The sequence below is a fragment of the Lycium ferocissimum genome, chromosome 9 (assembly GCF_029784015.1).
Source record: "Lycium ferocissimum isolate CSIRO_LF1 chromosome 9, AGI_CSIRO_Lferr_CH_V1, whole genome shotgun sequence".
In the NCBI taxonomy this organism is placed as follows: Eukaryota; Viridiplantae; Streptophyta; class Magnoliopsida; order Solanales; family Solanaceae; genus Lycium; species Lycium ferocissimum.
In genome coordinates this window covers 18,719,060-18,741,279 of record NC_081350.1, presented here as the reverse complement: position 1 = coordinate 18,741,279, position 22,220 = coordinate 18,719,060, and the positions used below count along the sequence as shown (strand labels likewise).

Here is a 22,220-nt window from a genome sequence, read left to right as displayed (position 1 = left end):
TCTGACGGACAAATCAACCTTTTTCCTTTTCTGACGGACCAATCATTCCCTGAAAAAATCCGACTCTTCCTTATTATTTCTATTTTTTGTATTTATTACTTTTTTTTATTTACAATACGGGCCGCCAGATACATCGGCCAAGGTTTCATGATTACCCTGTCCTACGCAAATTGTTTACCTGTAACTATTCAATACCCCTACGAAAAATTGATAACATCGGAACGTTTCCGAGGCTGAATACACTTTGAATTTTGATAAATTCATTGCTTGTGAAGTATGTGTGCATGTATGTCCTATAGATTTACCCGTTGTTGATTGGAAGTTGGAAACTGATATTCGAAAGAAACGATCGCTTAATTACAGTATTGATTTTGGAATTTGTATATTTTGTGGTAATTGCGTTGAGTATCGCCTAACAAATTGTTTATCAATGATCGAAGAATATGAACTTTCTACTTATGATCGTCACGAATTGAATTATAATCAAATCGCTTTGGTTCGCTTACCAATGTCAGTAATTGATGATTACACCATTTGAACAATTTTGAATTTACCTCAAATAAAAAATGAATAAACCCTTAATTCGATTCTAAAAAAAATCCGAATTACGAAGGCTTAGTTCGGATCTAAAATAATGAGATTTTTTCTTGGTCAATTCAAACTAGTGGTTGGTTAACGAGACTCCTAGCTTAATTTAGATTGAAAACAAAACCGATTTCTATATTATAGTTATAATAATAGTAATGGTTTCAAAGTAGATAAATGATATCAAAAATAGATAGGTTTAAACTACTCTTTCGACGAATAAAGAATTGATAGTGGTCCAATAAAATAAAAGCATCTACGTCAACTCATACCCATTACAATTTCATTCAATTAATAAGAAGTAGCATAGAAAATAGAAAAGCTTCTTTTTTCCTGGTCAGGTCAATAAAGTCGTGAAATTCTTCGTTTTTTGATTTTTTATAAAAAATGGATTTATCTGAACCAATATATGATTTTCTTTTAGTCTTTCTAGGATCGGGTCTTATATTAGGGGGTCTAGGGGTGGTATTACTTCCCATACAAGAGTTTTATTCTCAAATGATATCAGAGGGATTTGCATTTATTGTGGAAATTCCGTTTTCTCTATGATTAATATCTTCTTTCGAAGGCAAAAAGATTTTCAAATCTCATAATTTACGATCAATTCATTCAACATTTCCTTTTTTAGAGGACAATTTTTCACATCTAAATTATGTATTAGATATGCTAATACCCTACCCCGTTCATCTGGAAATCTTGGTTCAAACTCTTCGCTATTGGGTAAAAGATGCCTCTTCTTTACATTTATTACGATTCTTTCTCCACGAATATTGGAATTTGAATAGTCTTATTACTTCAAAGAAGCGGTCTTCTTTATTTTTCTTGATATTCTTGGCTCTTATGAGCCCTTCCTTTACTTTAGATAAAGAGATAAAGGAAATTGATGATAAAAGTTATACATATCTATATAATATAGAAAGAAGAAAAGAGAGAAAGAAAGATTCTTTCCTTTATCTTATGTGCTATCTTAGGGAGTAATTATCTTTTTCAATTGGGAGAGATGGTTGAGTGGACTAAAGCGGCGGATTACTAATCCGTTGTACGAGTTAATCGTACCAAGGGTTCGAATCCCTCTCTTTCCGTTGATGACTTGATTGTTTTTTCAATTTTCGAAATCCTTTATTCTTATTCTTAGTTAAATGTGTGGAATAGACCAAACCCTAAGAAAATTGGAAAATCAAGCAAGGAAAAACTTTTTTATTTTATTCTTCACGTCCGATTACGTCGGGATCATTAGATAGGAATCCAAAGATGAAGAGAGAAACAAAAAATATCACTACTGTGTAAATGAAGAGTTTGAGAGTAAGCATTACACTATCTCCAAGATGATTTTTTTGAAAATAAAGAGAATAGATCATCCATTTTTCTACCGCATAGCCTAGTTTGACACCAAGCAATGAAGCTCTTTCTCTAAAAATTTCTCTAAGAGAATTTTCATCAATTCTTTTCTAATAAAATAAGAATTTTTCATTAACCAAAATTTTTTAATAAAAGAAGACCCCGTTTATTTATTATCCTTTATTTAGAATCTTAGTCTATTATTTATTTTTTTATTTAGAATTTAGATATTTGTTAGAATTAATTCTTTGTTTGACCCATCGATCGAGTTAACTAAAAAACGGATCGTTCCTTTGCTTTTGGAAGACCCAATCACAAAATTTCATTATCTCCCTTCTAAGCCTTCTATTTCACTTCTATTTCATCTTCTATTTTTTAGGAATAAAAAAGGATACACGGATAGAGTACAAAATAGACTTCTTTTTATTATATTTTTATTAAATTAAACAAAATTCTTATTATTAAAACTAATAAAAGAAACCCTCGAATCACTAAATATATATATACCGGGGATGTCTCTTAGTAATGTCTCATGGTTAGTCGCGTGATTTGGAATAGAGTAATTAAAATCTTCTAGGTAAAAAATTAAAGAGCTCCATCTAATAACTTCTATGAATATACACTAGGTCGCACAAAAAGTTGTTTTTGGATCAATCCAAAACTCAAAAAGGTTTTTAAAAGGTTAAAAGGTCCGTTGAGCGCCTCAAGGCTATGTCATAATAGATCCGAACACTTGTCCCGGATCGACTTCCAGATCATAATTGCTCTAGTAAATAACTAAAGAAAATAGGGAGATAGGAGATAGAAAAATAGAAGAGAAACGAACTAATTATAGAAATATCTCCCTATCTCTAAGGTTCACTAATTATTTGACTGTTGGCGGGTCTGTTTGTATGTGTTGTCCGGAAAGAGGAGGACTCAATGATTATTCGTTCGCCGGAACCAAAAGTTAAAATTTTGGTAGATAGGGATCCCGTAAAAACTTGTTTCGAGGAATGGGCCAGACCGGGTCATTTCTCAAGAACAATAGCTAAAGGGCATGATACTACCACTTGAATCTGGAACCCATAAACCATTCCAACCGGGGGTCAAAATTTCTTCGAATATGTTCTTGAATTCATTCGAGATGTGAGTAAAACTCAAAGTGGAGAAGAATTTGGGCCCTGGGTTCCTTTTATTGGCACTATGTTTTTTATTTATTTTTGTTTCTAATTGGTCAGGAGCTCTTTTACCTTGGAAAATCATACAATTACCTCATTGGGAGTTAGCCGCACCCACGAATGATATAAATACTACGTTGCTTTGGCTTTACTCACATCGGTGGCATATTTCTATGCGGGTCTTACAAAAAAAAGGATTAGGTTATTTCGGAAAATATATTCAACCAACCCCAATCCTTTTACCCATTGACATCTTAGAAGATTTCACAAAACCTTTATCACTTAGTTTTCGACTTTTCGAAATATCTTAGGCGATGAATTAGTAGTTGTTGTTCTTCTTTCTTTAGTACCTTTAGTAGTTCCTATACTTGTCATGCTCCTTGGATTATTTACAAGTGGTATTCAAGCTCTTATTTTTGCAACTTTAGCCACGGCTTATATAGGTGAATCCATAGAGGGCCATCATTGAAATATTGAAATAGTCTTTTTTAGCTTAGTCCAAAGCAATGTATAAATGTGTATGGTGGGTGGCTCAAGAGAATTACTTAACTTAGGGAATAGAATAGGGGAATCTAAATATACAATTATGTTATATACGATCTAGAGTGATAAATGTGAAGTATGATCAGTCAATAATATGAATATCAATAACACAAGGCATCATGCCACAAGTCATATCAAGACTCAATCAATTCAACTCATCAACAACATGGATATGAAATCATCTCAATCACAAGAAGAGTATATATGAACTCCTTCCTTCTCATAACATAACAAATTCCACTCAGGTTTCGGTAAATAACAACAATGGCGATGAGCCCACATAATCAGAGACCATACCAACCTAAGTAGTGTCCCTCCAGACGTCATGTCTGAAGACGTACATACTTTCTTCCCTCAATTTTACTGCACATATAATCAACTAATCAAAGTCTAACTCAAGTAAACTATAACCTACCTCAAAGCCGAACTGGAACAATGCAATTTCTCCGCAATAGCTTTCCCCTTTCACAAAGCTTCAAAATGTTCAAAGTCTAGAAATCATAACGCTAAGTGAATAAGGAATCATCTACTCAACAACAACAATTTGGAGAAGAAACCCTACTACTTCGACCCTTTTTCAATGGGTGAACTATCATTAGGTGTGAATTCATCCTAAAATCAATCCCAACAATCATGTTATATCACTTCATTGGTTTCCTAACAAATTCAACCCCTTTCAATCAGTTTTTAGGCTAAAGCTTCCATTTCTATTGGAACCCTAAGTCTCAATCAATCAATTCCACCATTAATAATCAAAATCTCATTCTAGGAAATGATATTCTATACTCCTAGATGATAAAGGAACAGTAAAATCAATAACCCATTCATTATTCATAAGTTCTAGGGTTCTAACCTTTCAATTCACCATTAAAGAACCTTTAGCGGATGTAGGAACTCAAGACGATTATGGAATGAATGAAAATAAAGGTTGAAACTCCCTTGATGAAGAGTGGTGTCCTAGCCTTAGAAAAATCGGCTTAATATTTCTCTGGAACTGTTTTTGGCGTTATGTGGGGAATAGATTTGAAATATGGAATATAAAACACAGTTTCTGTCTCCCGTCGACCGCTACAGCTGTCAACGTTCGCTACAACAGTCTTGCTATAGCGGGAACCGTTCCGCTATGACAGACCTCATTTAATTCTCCATTACCCGCGATGGTGAACCACACACCGCTATGGTGGACTAGCTACAGCGGTATTACCACCGCTGCAGCGGTCCAAATTGACTAGTGAGCTTTGGTGTTTTCACCAGATTTTCACCCAACACCCCAATATCGATCTGAGGCCCTACGAACACAAGCCAAACATGCAGATCAATGTAAAAACATGTTACAGAATCTCACCCGAGGCCTCAGAATTTCCAACGGAGGACAAATTTACTAAGTCACCCCCCAACGGAAATGAAGACAAGTTTCAGACAATGCACAACAACAAACAACACAAGTTTCAGTTTTTTGACTTCTAACTCCTTGAGTTCTCATTAAACTCATTTCTATTCTCGGGAGGGTACTAGCAAGGGTAAAATGGTCAAAGCTCCCATAACGACCTATCGGGTCGATACAAAAACTCAATTGAAACAAATGAACTCAAAAAGTTACTTCTAGTCTAAAGAGACTATTTAGTGAATAAAAGGGCCAAACATTGAGTCTAAAAGTCACAACAAGAGTCCTTACTTCAATCATTTTTCTTTTTCCAAAATTCAAAATTCATATGCCAAGGTTTAAATTGTGTTGGTACCAAGCAAGCCACATATGGGACAAGAGGCAAAAAGTCACAACCAACACCAATTACTCCTAACAAAAACTAAAGAAGCGAGTATTTTTTTTTTTTAAATCATACTAATATAAATATGTAATAGAAAGAAAAAAAAAACTACCAAAATAAAGTCAATCTATCAAATTATCATTCGTCATGACATATCACACCCCATCACAAAAATGTCCATCAAAACGACGTCTCACCCCCCAACTAAAAATGTTGCATTGTCCTCAACGCAATCAAATAAAATAAAGTTCAAGTTAGGAGGGACTCCTAGAAAAGATGATGCCATTAAGCTCGAGCATAAGGGTAAATCTCTTTGACTTCTCCTTGAGTTGTTCCAGGTTAACTTGAAGCCATTTTGTATCACAAGGACCTTAAAAAGACAGTAGACCTTAAGGCTTAAGCAGATGGTGAAGCAATTAGAGAAGAACATCATACACCATTAATTCCAAAGAAATGTTTATAAATGAGTTTTATAATTTAAAAAATAGGTTAAGGGGTCTTCTATCCAAAAATGGATTGTTTTTGGAAGCATGAGCATAGTTTGATGACCTTATTGTCCAAAAAATTTCAAAAATTACTTTAATGAGACTTTTCTACAAGTTCAATGACCATTTGAGGAACGAATTCCTTTTAATATTCTGGATTTCCACATATGTATTATAGATCTAGATCTAGATTATATTATTAACGTGTTTTATTTAATAATATTAATTGTAAATCTGTTTTCAAACTTCTTGACCTAATAGTCGTAATAACCATTCGTTTTTACATCTTTGCGCTAACTATGCAAGTCACTTGATTCTTATATTTTCGTAACAAATTCTAATTTTGGGGCAGATAATGCGTATAGTGAATAAGCTATTGCATAAAAAATATTCATTAGCTAATCTGGCATTTTCAACAACTAGACGGCAATTTTTAAGTCCTTCAGAGTTGTGAATATATATAATCATCATATCATATTAAAAGCGGAAAGCTCCAAAGTGCCATATTGAAATACTAAAATGCCCCTCAAAAGTTGAATGACATTTTCACCCTTTAAAAATAAATTTTCCTTCAATATTAATTACAAAAATGTAAAAGTATTCCATTTAATTAAAAGTTGAGTCTCTTCCACTAGGCATGAAATTATGAATGAATACACAAATAGGATACACTATGTTATATAAATATGAAGTCTCAAAGTGAAAAGTTAAAAGACCAAAATAACTATTAAAAGTCCCTTGAATAAAGATAACAAATAAGTTAAATAATAGAAAAGAAAAAGTAAATCAGAAGAAAGAAAAGGTGGGAGTTGTTAATGTGAAATCTGTTCACATGATCATCTTTTAATAAGGCTATCTTGGCGTTTGGTTTTCTTGCAAAGGTGTGTTGAAGCTCAAACAAATGTAATGAATAGGATATAAATTTCATTATGACTTCTTGTAGTCTCAAATAAATGTAATGAATAGGATATGAGATTCATTATGATTTCTCGAAGTCTACATGTCTTTTTAAATGGATGAAAACGTAATAAATAGCAATTATTTATTTCATCTGTTGCAGAAACTCATCAAATGGCTAATTTAATTCTGCTTTATGATTATGTAAGTGAATTTACATCAATAACATCTATAGGAATTACTATTACAAAACTAACTTTCTTCCTTTTTTATTTTTTTCTCAGTTTTGAGATTCGAAATCAGTAAAGGAGATACTAATAGTTAATGATATATAGGAAATTTCCAGAAAAAAAAAGTAGTACAAGAGTAGTACTAATGTTGCACTTTTAATAGGTAAGTTCATTTTCTTCTTTATTTCCGTGAGTATTCATGAAACTGTATTTATGTGCGAGCTTTGGTTAAGAAGTAATCCCTATTATTTTTTGTGTATGAAATAATGTCTTTTTGTTTTTTCTTCCTTAGTAATTATATACTAGTGAATGTGGCCGCGCTTTGCGCGGTTAAGAAAGACATTAGTAAATCGAAAATAATACTATTATAAATTTAGTTGACATAAGAAGAAATAAAATAGTTCAACATACATCCATTTATAAAATCAATTCTTTTATTTCGATAAAACCGTATATATAATTATCTTTATAAAAATTAGAACTTAGATGAACTCTTATTAGAATCAAAACTTAGATGAATTCTTATTATAATTATAACTGTGATGAACTCTATTAGAATCAGAATTCGGTTAGCTGCAGTAATTTCCTTGTCGTCGAGATTTCATAGTTAGGTCGTTTTGTCAATCGTGTATCAGAAATTATTATTGCAGTCTCCTAATATAAAAATAAAAATATAGAACAACAACATACCCAATATAATTCCGCAAATTGGGGCTTGGAGAGTGTAGAGTGTACGCAGACCTTACCCTTACCTTGGGAGGTAGAGAGATTATTTCAGGTAGAGCTTCGGCTCAAGAAAAAATAAAATTATAGATTAGTAACAAATTATAGTCCATATTACTTTCTTTTTTCACATAATTAAGTTTCAGTTTGCACATAAATTATTTTTAAGTCAAATTTAGAATTATATATCATGACCACTTAATTACTTTTGCTAATGCCATATGCTAAAAACTTATATCAGTCTAATGGATGAAGTGCTCAAGACAAATTGCAATCCACTTCGCAGTGATTTTAGCATGTGCTTGTGAATGTATTACATCATCCATTAGATTGATATAGAATTCTTTTAGTGGAGTATTATTTTGTAGAATGTTTAACTTGTTTTAGTATTCGTAAGTTGCCAATTAAAATAATAATACGTGAACTTTTGAATTAAGTACATATTTAGATTCTTTCACATATCTAATTTCATATGAATATGAATTATTATTTAATAAAAACGCGAGCAATTTTATGATAACACATAAATGATGTATTTATTTCTAAAAGGAACAACATGAATGTCCTCAAACTTATCATGGTAAAATTTCAAATCTCTATCTTATAACGATATATATATATATATATATATATATATATATATATATATATATATATATATATATATATAGATAGATAGATAGATAGATAGATAGGGATATGAATACACCTTGATTAAAAACACATATATATATATGTCTTTTATATGATTTTAATCTATCTATTTTATATTAACTCCATAAGCGTGGTTGAAGGACGATATATATAACAATTTCACCATATATAGAAAAGCTCAAGTATATACTTTGTCATATACGTAGAAATATATATAGCGATGTGATATATATATATATCTAGGGTTAAAATATAAAAAAGTAAACATATAACAAGCCTATATATCTACTATATATATATAAAAAATAATTTTAACCTTGTAAAAACATATATATATATATAGATGAACCCCCTCGGCACTATGTGGCTCCGCCACTGGCTTGAAGCAAACTGATCAACTTTTGTATCTTGCAAATGCTTTTGGTGAGTTAAAAATTAAACAAATAAAAGAGATTATAAAAGTAATCATGTTTGTGTTTATATTTACCGTGATTTTCACAAGACTCTCCTCTTCATCCAAACACAATTATTTTCGTCGTCCTTCTACTCTTTCACACCGCCAAGGCCAAAATGATAAGCACGGGCTATATTTTGCATTTCTACTCCTTCTTGATCATCGGATGGCAACTCCTTATATTCAAGTAGCAACAATAGCCAACTCTTGCTCCTTTTGAAGGAGAGATGCTGCACTTATTTCATTAAACGTTACAAACTGACCTTTGGGCTTCTTCAAAAAGGTAATGATGGTGGTTTAATTTTCTTAAAGATGCCTTTTAATTGAGCAATGAATGTAGACAATCATCGACTTATTGATAGAGTAATTTTATTTTTCAACAAACATTTTATGGGAAATATAAGAGAAAAATGTCAAAAAATTGACAAAAATGATAAATGCCAATGGTGCCTAAGAGAGGTGTCACATTACCTTGTCTATGCCTAGATTAGGGGTGTACAAAGTAAACCGACAAACCGCACCAAACCGATAAATCGAGTCAAACGGAGAAAAAAACCCGACTAGTGGTTTGGTTTGACTTGGTTTGGTGTTGGAAAAAAAAACCCTCAATTGGTTTGGTTTGGTTTTAACTAAAAAAAAGTCAAACCGAAACAAACCAACCCGACATTACATGTATTCAAATTTTAAAATATTTTATACATAAAAATATTTATTTGTAATGTAATTTATAAATATTTCTTAAATTTTTTCGTCGTTCTTTAAATATTATCATATTATTCAAACTTGAACTTGAGTTTTGAATGTCAATAAGTTTTATATCCTATGGATGTTAATAACTCAAATAAAGTCCAACTCAAATAAAGTCCAAACCAAAACTAACTCAACACTAATGCTAACAAAAGAAATTCAATTTACCACTAGGAATGACAATAATGTTGGATATCTATTCTTTAGTTTTGCATAATTTATTTAGAGAGTGAAAAAACATAACTTAAGTTTTATTTTCTTTGTCATATAATTAATACTTATTAGCCTTACTTATTTTAGCATGACTTAGTATTTTTAGATTATGGTCATTTTTTTTATGGCTTGTTAATTAACAATATTTTTTTTGACCGAATTTATTAGCTTTTGTTGAATATTTTAATACAATGTCATCACTCTTCTCACATTTTGTGTTATTTTCTTAAGAATCACCTTAATTATAAAGTTGTATCTTACTAGAACTAAAGAAATATTTGAAGTAAAAGTTATATGTTTTGTATCAAGACTATTCCGGAAAAAACCCCGAAAACCAGAAAACCGAATAACCCGAGAAAACCCGAGGTTGAAAAACCCGAATTTTATTGGTTTGGTTTGGTGTATAAATTTAAAAACCCAACGCAATTGGTTTGGTTTGGCATTTAAAAAATCCGAACCAACCCGGTCCATGTACACCCCTAGCCTAGATTTAGTATATATATATATATAGATTAGGAGAGTTAAACTATTGTCGATAATATAAGCATAAATGTTAGATCTACCGTAGAAAGGAAAAACACATAATTTTTTATCGCCGCTAAGTAAAACAACGGTGTATCATTAATCTCTACCAAGGAAATGACATTTTATGATATTAAAACGGGAAATAGAATGTAACAACTCATATCGTTGTTAGCCTCGTATTTCCATGGAGGACATCTGAAACAAAAACAAAATTATTATAAAGATCACAATCCATACACACAAAGTAAAGAAAATTAAAGGAAAAAAAAAATACTCTGTAACCATAATAATCGAGTTAAATTGATCATCGAAAAACGAAAAATGTCACATAAATTAACATAAAAGGAGTAAATTTTAGAACATATATACCTCGCGGAGTTTACTGAACATGCAAATTGCTTGGAAATCTGCAAGAAGAAAAAATGAGAAAATGCATGAAGAATTTGAAGTTACTCATTAGAAAATAGTGATCTACCATGAGTCTCACATCATATACCACTTGTTTCCACCACGAAAAAAAAAAAAAAAGTCCCGAAACGTAACAATGTAAAAATGTCAATCACCATTTTAAAAAATCCACTCATTCACGGCTGGTTTCATCCGAGTGAAAACTCCTTCTGCATATTTTCTTTAAAATGCAACCCTACAACAAAATAAGCAACCGCAATACCCATATGATAGAGCAGGCCATTGAGTTTCTCATCTACATTTAATAACATTATGAAATACGTTACCCTTCAGACTTCTTATAACTTAAGGCTTTTAGTATACACAAAATTATGAGGAAAGAACTTAATTAATGAGGGAATTAATAGGATTTCTTTTATCATTCTGCTAGAATTGTTAGGTGAAAAATAAGAGAAAATGCCAAAAATTTGAGAAAATAGATAAATAGGAATGATGGTCATAGAGAGGTGCCACATAAGATTGTCTATTCCTAGCTTTATATTATATATTGATACTTCTGTAACAGTATTGAAATCTTAATCCATTAAATTTTCTTATCCTTCTTAGATGAAAATTTAAATGAATAATAATGATGTTGAAATTCCAAAAATCACTGTATCTCTTAATGTCTTGTTTTACTATGATTTTGTTACTGATTATCCTATGTAGTTCATTTATTTTTATTTCTAGGGTCAAATTTACAACTAATATTCTTTTGCGAGGTGCACATATGAAGGGAAACATTATTTTGAATCAAATAAACGGTACATGTAAGTGCAACTCTGATTTACGTAAATCAATTAGATTTTTTATATCAGCAGTTATTAAGTATTAATTCTATCTCACTACTATTGCTTTGCGAGAGAATACATAAATAGCCCCCTGGAGATGACACCTTTTTTCAATAAGACACCTAAACTTTGCGGGGGTCCTATGATCCCCCCGAACAATTTTGAATTGGAATTAATACATCCTTTTCGGCCACACAGCGTAGAGAGTGTATATCACTCTCCTAGGGAGAGTGAGGACCTAAAAAAAATGATAAATTTTTTTGACAACTATTAAAAATATTTTTTCTACTTATTTCTCTTTTTATTTTACCTTTTTCCTAATTTCATTTCCTTTTCTTTTTTATTCTTTTATTTGACCCATCTTCTTCATTTTTTTCCGTGCCATTGACGGTGATTTTCTTCTCTTAGCTTGTTTCTTTTAATGGTGGTATGGAATGGTTCTGGGCATAAATGAGCTTTTAATTGTATTTTAGGGGAATTAGAAGAGGAAGACGGAAGACTATTAAAAAGTGATCGTCGGCGAAGAGATGGCAGAGCAGTGGCGACCGGCCAGCCATGATGGCTTCTGCCATAGGTAGAAGAGAGTTTTTCAAATTGATTATTAAGCCATAATTGTTTGTATAATTTCAGGAAGAGAAGGATAGACCAAATGTAATGATAATAGTATAAAATGGTGGAGTGATTCTTTTGTTTCCATTTCTGAAGCTAAGCACACCTCCATTGTTGTTTCAGTGAAGCTCACGGTTAGGGGAAGGGGAGAAGGTGGGGTGGATAATTTTTAGATTTTTGTTTGGTGGTGATTTTAGTTTTCAGATTTTGATTATTTTGTGGGTTTGATTTTCAAATACTGACTGATGATTCGTTGGTGGTGATATAGTGGAATTGGTGGTTGTTGCAGTGGCGGCGATGGTAGTGGCTTCATCGGAGGAGCTTTTACACAGTTGAGATGAAGAAAAAAGGGAGAAAATAAATAGAAAAAGAAAGAAAAGGATTCAAATAGAAAAAACAGAAATAAAAAGTATTTAAAAATTAATTTGACACATGGCAAGTGACAATTGGTGGGTGATTTGCATACATTTTTTATAACTGGGATTGACCGAAAAAGGGGGTCTATATACTACTCTGAAGTTGTTCAAGGGGGTCATAGGACCCCCCGCAAAGTTTAGGTGTCTTATTAAAAAAAGACGTCATCTCCAGGGGGGTATTTATGTATTCTCTCATTGCTTTGCATTCCTTTGTAGATGTACACATGAACTTGATAATCATCTACTATCCATCATAAAGAAGACATATGTTGATCGATTTTTTATCCAGTTTCTACGAAATATTACTTTCATCCGACAATAACTTCTTGATATCTATGTAACAGTTAAAAAAAAGAGACTACAATTTCTTAAAGATAAGATAAAAACTTTTAAACAGGAAGTATTTGCAAACGTCGCAACAACAACAACCTTACCCAGTGTATTCCCATAGTCAATGTTGCAAATACTCAAATTTAACTTGTTTGTTGCTGGAATATCGAAATACAGGAAAATTGTCAAGTTGAATATTTGAGATATTAGAAGACTTGCATAGTGGAAGTCATTGGAAACATTACTTCATTTTATTACATTGGATTAATGTTTCTTTTGTAGTATTTTCTTCTACTTCAATTTCATCGCTCGAAAGTGAAGGATACTTTTTCACATTCATAATTTGAAAGCAATTCTAGGTTCTTTTATGAGTGACAATATAAATACTGAGCGAAATTGGTTTACTATTTATCCATTTGCGCTTGTATTTCCCCCCTTTCAAATTTCGTATAATACATTACACATATATTCTAATATTATTTATATTATTTTAAAATATTTATACTAATCAGCATGGATACATGTGCACGACGCATGCAGAAACTAGTATGTTCATATGTCAAAGATTCCAATTAGAAGTAAGTTGCACCTTTATTAGTGTTGTCTACAAACTTAGCAATCACACGAAAACATTTATTTCTACCTCAAAAGAGTCAAAACTTTTTTCTCATACAATGAAGCAATTCTTACTTTTGAATAGAGGTTAAGAAGCCATGATGTATACAGCTACTAATTGTTTCTTGTATGATGTCGTCGATTTCATACTTGAAAGAAAATCCCAGATTTCTCAATTTCTTTGAAGATATCTCAACCGGGATCACTGAATCATATACTCCTCGATCTAGCCTGTAACACAGAGAATTAGACTATTACTTTCGTGCAAATTATTCACATTAACTGTAAATTTTGGAAGAAATGGATAGATAACCTCTCTAAAATAGAGCAAGGATACTCTTTCTTAAGGTGATCAATAAGTTCAGACATTGCCCAACTCCGAGCACAGCATATATATCGTCCTTCCGCTTTATTGTTCTCCATGAGAAATATGTGGGTGCGACATATATCCTCAACATGAGCTAATGCTATTGATCCCATTCTTGTGTTCACAGCAGTTAGTATAGCTAACAGTTCTGGATCACCTATCAAAGTAAAATGACTGTGAACAAAAAATACCTTGTGAAAGACATGCTTTTATCTGCATCTATTTGATTAAAGTGAAAATAAGCCAATTGTAAAGTTTATGTTGGACAAATGCAGAGGAAGATTCAAGATTTAAAGTTTATGGATTCTGAATTTTATGTGGATCTTTATTTGGTAGCTCAACATATGTACTCTTTACTTGCTTATGCATTCATAGCAGAAGACGGAACAAATTGTTCACAAATACCATAATGAAAGGCACATAGGAGTTTGTCCCTAGGTATTTGACTAAATAGGATTGTCTAGTTCCTATAGAACCTATCACTAAAATATGCCTTGACCAAAGTTACTGGTTTTGCCGAACCTGTACCATCTATACTAGCTCTGCCCCTTGACAAATGCAACATGAACAACATGTGATAATAATATCATGTTGCCGTTCTGGAATGACAAAATTGGAATAAAGGAGAGAAAATAAACCTGTTATTGGTGACAAGAGAACTTGAATGCTTGAAGGAACTGTAGGAGTGAGGAATGGACCAGCTACAGTTGGCGTTATTATTGAAACCAAATCAATGCCATTTTCTTTTGCAAATTGAAATGCTGCCTCCTCTGTCAAAACCTTTACTAGTACATAAACCTATAGAAGTGCATTACAAAATAATCTAAGTGCATTTGGTAACATAACAAATAATGTTAAGTGATACTCCCACTGTTTAATTTGTTTGTCGTACTTTCCGTTTTAGTATGTTTAGAAAAGAATGTTCCTTTCCTTATACAACTCTTTAATTTCAACATTCCACGTGACATGTTTAAGACCACAAGATTAAAGGACATTTTTATATATTATACATATATTTAATTTAAGACCACAAGATTCAAAAGTCTTTTTACTCTCTTAAACTGCGTGCCCGTCAAACTAAGGCAAACAAATTGAAACATAGTAGTACCCTGAGTATAGGAAAAAAGGAATTACCCAGCCACTAGGTTTTGTGTGCTTAACATGTTGGATAGGTATCTTGCAAGATTCATCCACAAGAGATCTCCACTTCCCAGAGCTGTCTCTGGCAGTGACTGTACTGATTGATGATGTGAAAACAACTCTTTTTACAGAGTTGGATTTCAAGCAGGATTTGAGAACATTCAAGGTCCCCTGGATTGCAGGCTCTATGATATTTTCTTGAACATAGCTGTCTTCAGGTTAAAATAAACCAAGAAATTACTTCTACTTACTTTCTTTAATTAAAGATCAAAGGGTCAATTTGTCCCTGTTAGCATTCAAAATTGAGCAACTTTGCCTTCTGTTTGACTTTTGTTTAAATATTACCGCGTAGTTAGGAAAATGTCTCATTTTTCCCTTGACACCTAACGAACCTCCAACCTGAGAGTAATTTTAAATCATAATCAAAAGTTGAGGGCTATTTCTTTTTTTGAACTGCTTTGAAATGTTTTTCCTTGAGCCTAGAGTATATCGGAAACAACCTCTCTACCACTCAAGGTAGGGTTAAGGTCTGCATACACACGACCCTCCCCAGACCCCACTTGTGTCTGGGTACGTTGTTGTTGCAATTAACAGTTGAGGGGTAAATTTGGACTTTTTTTTTTTTTTTCTTGAAGAATTTGACACGCTGAGTTTATTTATTTTCACAAAGGAGCTTTTTTAATGACAAAGTCAAATACGAGAGTGATTTTCTGGCAAGGATATGAATGAGCCAAAAGTCAATGGAGGGCAAATTTGTTCAATTTCAAATATTACTGAGCAAATTTGGGACTCCAAAACTAATGATTTAGATAAGCATATTTACCAACATTTTCTGTGGCTTGTACCCAGAAATCCATGGGTGCAGCAACATGAAATAGGCCACTGCAACCTCTCACTGCTTCATCAAAGCTCCCCTCTTCTCTTAAATCAGCTTTGAATAATCTTAGCCTGTCACTGCCCTCAGCCAACTTTAATAGATGTGATGACTTCTCTGTAAAGGTCAAAGACTTTGGATTAATTTGTGACAATGGTACTGACTGAATTCATATCAAACATAGGGGAGCAGTTCATGCATGATTCTGTCTCTAACCCATGTTATCTAAATGTGGTTTCACATGAACATTAATGCATCAAGGGATTTTTAATGTTTAATGCCCCCAGCAAGGTTTTGCTAAGTATTACGTCCTCACTCGGGCTCTAAGTTGGGCACAGGGTTGATCAGAGAGTTAAGAAGGTATATCATACCTAAATATTTTGTTTGGAAGGTTGTAAGGACATTTATAAGATAGGAGAGGTAATTTTGGAATAAGTTTAAAATGTTTAATGGAAGAAGTCGTTCATAGACGCACATGACCTAACTTCAAACGATCATATCTCCTAGTGTATAAGGAATTGAGATATATAAACTATTTATGAAATTAAATCTCTTGCGGTCTATTTTTGAAAACTTCAAATCGTCATTTTGACGTTTCTACAAAAAGTTATGAATATCTTACTTAAGGCTATCATGTCAGAAAAATAGTCCACAAACACGGATGCTTGCTGGCAAAATGCCCAAACTAGAAGGAGTTGGCTCTTGAGTGTTATGTGGAGCGCAGAGCGATGGACAAAGTGCCTAGGTAGAAAATTGAAATATAAGGGTCGCCAGAGAGAGAAAAATCATTCTTTCTCACAACTTTTTGAGAGCTTTTGAGGAGAAAACAAGTTAGGGTTCCACACTATTGCCAATGGTAAGATTTTTAACACGAACTCATGTCAAAAACAATATATTACCGTCGTTCAACACCGTTTAATTCCTAAAACCTAGGTTTTCACCCAATAATCAAAGAGTTCTTCAATACTCAAAATCTAGAATTCGTGAAAACATTGCTCAAGATAAGTTTCGTTACTTCTTGGTATCAAAGTTAGTAATTTAATATATGACGGATAGTGGCTAGAGATTTTGGAATATGTAAGAATTGAGAGTGAAAAGTGATGGAAATCCCTTATGGGGCATATAAGAACTTGGCCAAGGAAATTGGTTGGATGTTAGCCAGTTCACGATTTACTTGACAGACAATTAATGTTGATGTCAATCACATCTCATGATAGATTTGGGACGAGACACAATGGTAACTTAGATTTGAAGGAGCTCCATGTGATATGTCACTTTTTGAGAATTTAAGAAGCGAGACAAGGGAGAGAAAATCTTAGGAACTCGCAAAGCTAGGTCTACATTTGACATGCCCTATTTGGTAGATATGGATTTAGGAATTGAAATTTAATGAATTTAACTTTTAAGATTTTAAACATGTAAGCTGCAATCCAAAAGGCATGGCAATGATTCTAGATCTTTTGGTGAAGTCGAGTTATAGGACTACTAAATGTTTGATTAGATCTATCTTGGCATGCTACATACTAGAAAATTCTCAGGTCCCACGAATATCCCGTACGCCATATTCTGTGAGGCACTTTTGGCATTGCAGTAAATTTCGTTTTCACAAGCTCAGAAAAATTGTCACATAGCTCGAATTGAGACCGCGACTTAAATAGCACAAAAAAAAAAAAAAAAACTAGTACCAAAAAAAAAAAAAAAGAGAACATAAGTAGATTCGCGCACGAAATTCAAATGGAAAGGACCAAACTACAAAAAGCAGCGTTTTGGCCTTCACGCACGAATTTTGTGCGTGGGGAAAAAAAAAAAGAGAACATTAGAACGCACTAATTTTGTGCGTTAATGATGGGCCTTTTTTTTTTTTTTTTCCTTTGCGTTACTTTTCCAATCACGTTTTCCATACTTTGCAAGATTACATGTTTTTAAAATCCCAAAATATCAATATTTTATATAAAACTTAATATTTTTTTTGCGTACAATAATGTGATCTCATTACATGAAGTCCACTTAAACGTTTGGATCGTCGTTTTAGGGTTCTAAAGTGCCCGAAGCAAGTTTTGAAACTTGTAATATTTATAGGGTTTTGATTTAAGTGTTTTTATTATATTTGAATGTACAAATTTAAATATTTGATTTAATAATAATTCATCCAATACGAGAGGTCTATACTAATTAAAAAAATAATTCATTCCATTTAATTACAATACTAATTCAATTGTATTTGCTTTGAATTAGTATTGTAATTAAATGGAATGAATTATTTTTTAATTAGTATAGACTCTCTCAGATCGATGAATTATTATTAAATCAAATATTTAAATTTGTACATTCAAATATAATAAAACACTTAAATCAAAACCCTATAAATATTACAAGTTTCAAAACTTGACTTTTAGAACCCCTAAAACTCATCACGATCCAAAAGCAGCGACTACGAATGAATATTTATTAAAATAAAAAAATATATTAAGTTTATATATAAAATATTGATATTTTGGGATTTTAAAACACGCTTTGCGCCATTAACGCGACAAAATTTGTTTTTTTTGTCACCCGCATGATGGGGCCTTTTTTTTTTTTTTTTTATACCGAGTTGCGTAACTTTTTTTTAGTCTATTTATGCCGGATTCAAGCACAAGGTGTAAGATCAGACCCTCCTATATATGTAATATTGTTTCTATGTTTTCTTTGCTAATTTAATTTGAATCAAATCCCACTATAAGTGGATCACCGCTTTTATATTTATCAAAGTAGAGGACATAAAGTACCATTCTCTTAGGACTATTTTATTGAAGATTACAAAATATTTACATAGAAGCTTAACAAGAAAAATGTTATACACATTTGAAAGAGACAAACAAATATAAAACAACTCTAATGAGTATAGAACATAAACATGAAGAACATGTGCTAGTTTAGGATTAAGATCCGATCAAGGAAAAATGAAGTTTTGCTCATGATAGATCTAAATGTGTACTATGAAAGATTTTAATATTTGTATTTATTAATTTTTAATGTACTAAAAGAAATATACTCTATATACTCTTTTGTTTTCTTTTATTAGGACACATCTCTCTTTATGTCCACACCAAAAAAATTGGCGTTCCGGCTTGATAAATTAAAGAGTTAATTTCATGTATATTCATTAACTTACACTGCTATAATGAAATAAAGTTATTTTTTAGACTTTATTCACTACATCAATAAAGTCACAAAATTATTATTTGTCACATTATAATAAACTTTACAAACTATAACAATAAAGTCATAAACATTTATTCACTATGACATTAAACTCTACTTGACGAGCAGATTTTGTAGTTAAACTGAGTTACATTTAGTAACTTTACTCATAAAATGGGCAAACTTTTAGTGGTGATTAAAGTTTAGCTATTTTAATGTGACAAAAATTAATTTTCTAACTTTATTATTACAGTGAGGGAATTTAGTAAGTTTACTATGAGATAAAAGTCAGTTACTTTAAGATGATATAAGAAATAACTTTGTGACTTGACTTTATTATATTGTTATAGTGGTTATAGTTTAGAAAAAGGTCAAAAATGCCCTTATACTTTGAGAGGTCTAAAAATACTAATTAAAAAAAAATATCCCTCATTACGAGTTTTCATATCCCTATCTTAACGAAAATTCACAAATCCCCAAATTGGGTCAAAAATGTGACCAACTTGTTCCCGAGTCTACTGGAATTATTATAACCCATATGAGTTTTTTATTTAGTTGGGTCGGGTTTAAATGGGCCAGATTTAAAAATGAAATCAATAGGGATTAAGATTATATTTGAAAACTTTAATGACAAAGGGTTTTTCCAAATTTGTATAGATATTTTTAGCCATTTTTTCAAAATAGATAGGTATTTTTGACCCTTTTCCCTATAGTTTAATTATGACCATACCGGAAATTCGTTCTTTCGTATTAGAGCTATTCTCTTGCTCAGTTACCAACTTTCAGTTCAAATGCATTAAAGTGGTAGCTTCATAAACACCCGAGTCAAACAACAGATCGTTAATTGTGTAGTATGTTTCTCCGAAAACATTTAAAATATTCTTAAAAAATATTTATATTATATATATACACTATATATACACATCATCAACATATCCGTACATAAAAATTAAACTGCAAAAAGATAAGGCTTATCGACAATATTGTATCATCCAATTTCTTTCGGCTTGAACATTGAAAGTGGCCGCAGCGTTTCAGTTTAGACATTAAATTGGCCATTCTATTCCACTTAGACACTTTTTGCAGATTATCGGAGCAAAACCAACACCGATCGTCTCCTACGTGGATTAAGTGGCCAATTAAATTGTGCTACTCATTTAAATTGTGCAACTCAATTAAATTGTACCAACTCATTTTAATTGTAAATTCACTAATTTGTAAATTCGTGAGAGTTTTGACCATTAAAAATTGGGGCTTTTGGGGCTGGTTGGATGTGCAATGAGGTGGCGCCTTTGGTGTTAGTTTTGCTCCGATAACGGTGCAAAAAGTGTCTAAGTGGAATAGGAATGACCCACCTAAAGTGTTTAAATGGAACAAGGGTCACTTTAGGTGCTTAAGTGAAAGAACTGGACGACCACAGGTGTCTGTCGATGGGTTTGGCCAAAAGATAACTACTCGTGGCGTTGCTTGGGGTGGGGTTTTTGGGGATTTACTTCTTTTGTTCCAATTTATGTGTCACCAGTTGGATTTCGAAAATCAAACTTTTAAATTTTGATGATAAATCTGAATATGGCCCGGTCTTTAATAATTTTTTTTTTATAAAATTTACATATTTAAAAACAACATATTAATAAGACATATAACAAAGTTATAATACTCATTTGACTTTTAAACTTTGAAAAGTGTCACGTAAATTAGACAAAAAACAAGACGGATAAAGGGAAAGGTGAGTCTGATCGAGGAGTGTACCAGGATGGCGCACAGCAGCATGGACCTTGTAACCCATTTGCAAGAGGGACTTAATCAGCCATGACCCTATGAATCCTGTCCCTCCTGTTACACAATAACTCTTCAACTTCTTCTCCGTACTTTCTCTTCCACTATCAACATCATTATTCTCCATTATTTAGCAGAGAACCTAACCTAAGGAATTACTAATGAAACAAAGCACTCTTGATTTGAAGAGTGGAGTAGTTAACTAGTAAGCATAAAGTATAGGTGAAAATAAACAGAAGTGGGGAAGACCTTTTGTAAGTAGTGCTTGCTCCTAATTGGTTTTCTTTATACGGTTTTTATATTCATTCGTTCAGGAGATAAACAAGCAATATCTCTTGTCTGCCCATTCTTGAAAACCCCATCACTTCAGTATCTCTCTCTCTCTCTCCATTCTTATTAAAAGTACTATTCCCTTCATCTTATTTATGCTATCGTGTTTAACTGAACAAAGTTAAAAAGTTGAGAATTTATTTGACACATAAGAATATAAGTTGAATACGATCATAGTCTTTAAACTTGTTGGTAAATTTTATTCAGACATTCAAATTATAGTATGTTCCAATTGAGCACCTGAAAACACGATAAAGTGTTTTTATTAGACACTTGCAACTCATATTTTGAAAAAGTTTTGTGTTAATTCACAAGTGACCATTACATGGAGAAGTTAATCACATAATATATATCTTCTCCTTTAATATATACACCAGTAAAACATTTTTTAATAAAATATATGCATTCCAAGTTTTTGATACACAATTCATGTCCATTATGTAGACAAGTACCTAATCACATAAAATATGCAGTGGCGGACCCAAGATTCAATGGTCCAGGGTGCTCACCTTAAAATCAACAAAAAATATATTGCTTTGTGTGGGATTAGAACTCGGCTTTTCCATGACTTAACCTAAGGCCTTCCACCTTTTAACTAGAAAGACAAAGATCTTTTATTGCTTCTTGAGTGATTTATTATTTTATACCAAAATTTCAATATTTTCTATACGTCTACATAGAGTATCCGCAACGGTTAATGGGTGGTCGAGCACCAAAAAATTATACATGGGTCCGCCCCTGAAAATATGGACTACTCAAATTTAAGAGGTTGTCCATATATTTACAATTTGTGAGTTTTAATATATTGTGATATTTTTATAATTGTAAGAACATATTATAATGGACAAAATAAAAAATTTAAAGTTAAAATATGTTTATATAAAAATTGTCATTTAATATATATTAAAAAAAATCATGTAATATTTAGTATTTGGTCGTGAAACAACTTTATAAGGTGTCATAAATTCATGATCTATACCATGCAGGTAGAGAATGAATTGAGAGGACTACTATTCCTCAGT

At 32.1% G+C, this 22,220-nt stretch overlaps 1 protein-coding gene across 1 annotated transcript; it reads right to left on the bottom strand.

The window, feature by feature from the left end:
* Nucleotides 1-13,465: 13,465 nt before the first annotated feature.
* On the bottom strand, nt 13,466-21,263 carry LOC132029788 (putative anthocyanidin reductase). Its single transcript, XM_059419149.1, has 6 exons — nt 20,842-21,263; nt 15,859-16,026; nt 15,030-15,247; nt 14,534-14,693; nt 13,842-14,052; nt 13,466-13,759 (listed from the first exon to the last, which is right to left on the bottom strand). The coding sequence occupies exons 1-6, from the start codon at nt 20,993-20,995 to the stop codon at nt 13,600-13,602; spliced, it is 1,071 nt and encodes a 356-aa protein (XP_059275132.1). The 5' UTR covers nt 20,996-21,263; the 3' UTR covers nt 13,466-13,599.
* Nucleotides 21,264-22,220: the final 957 nt, after the last annotated feature.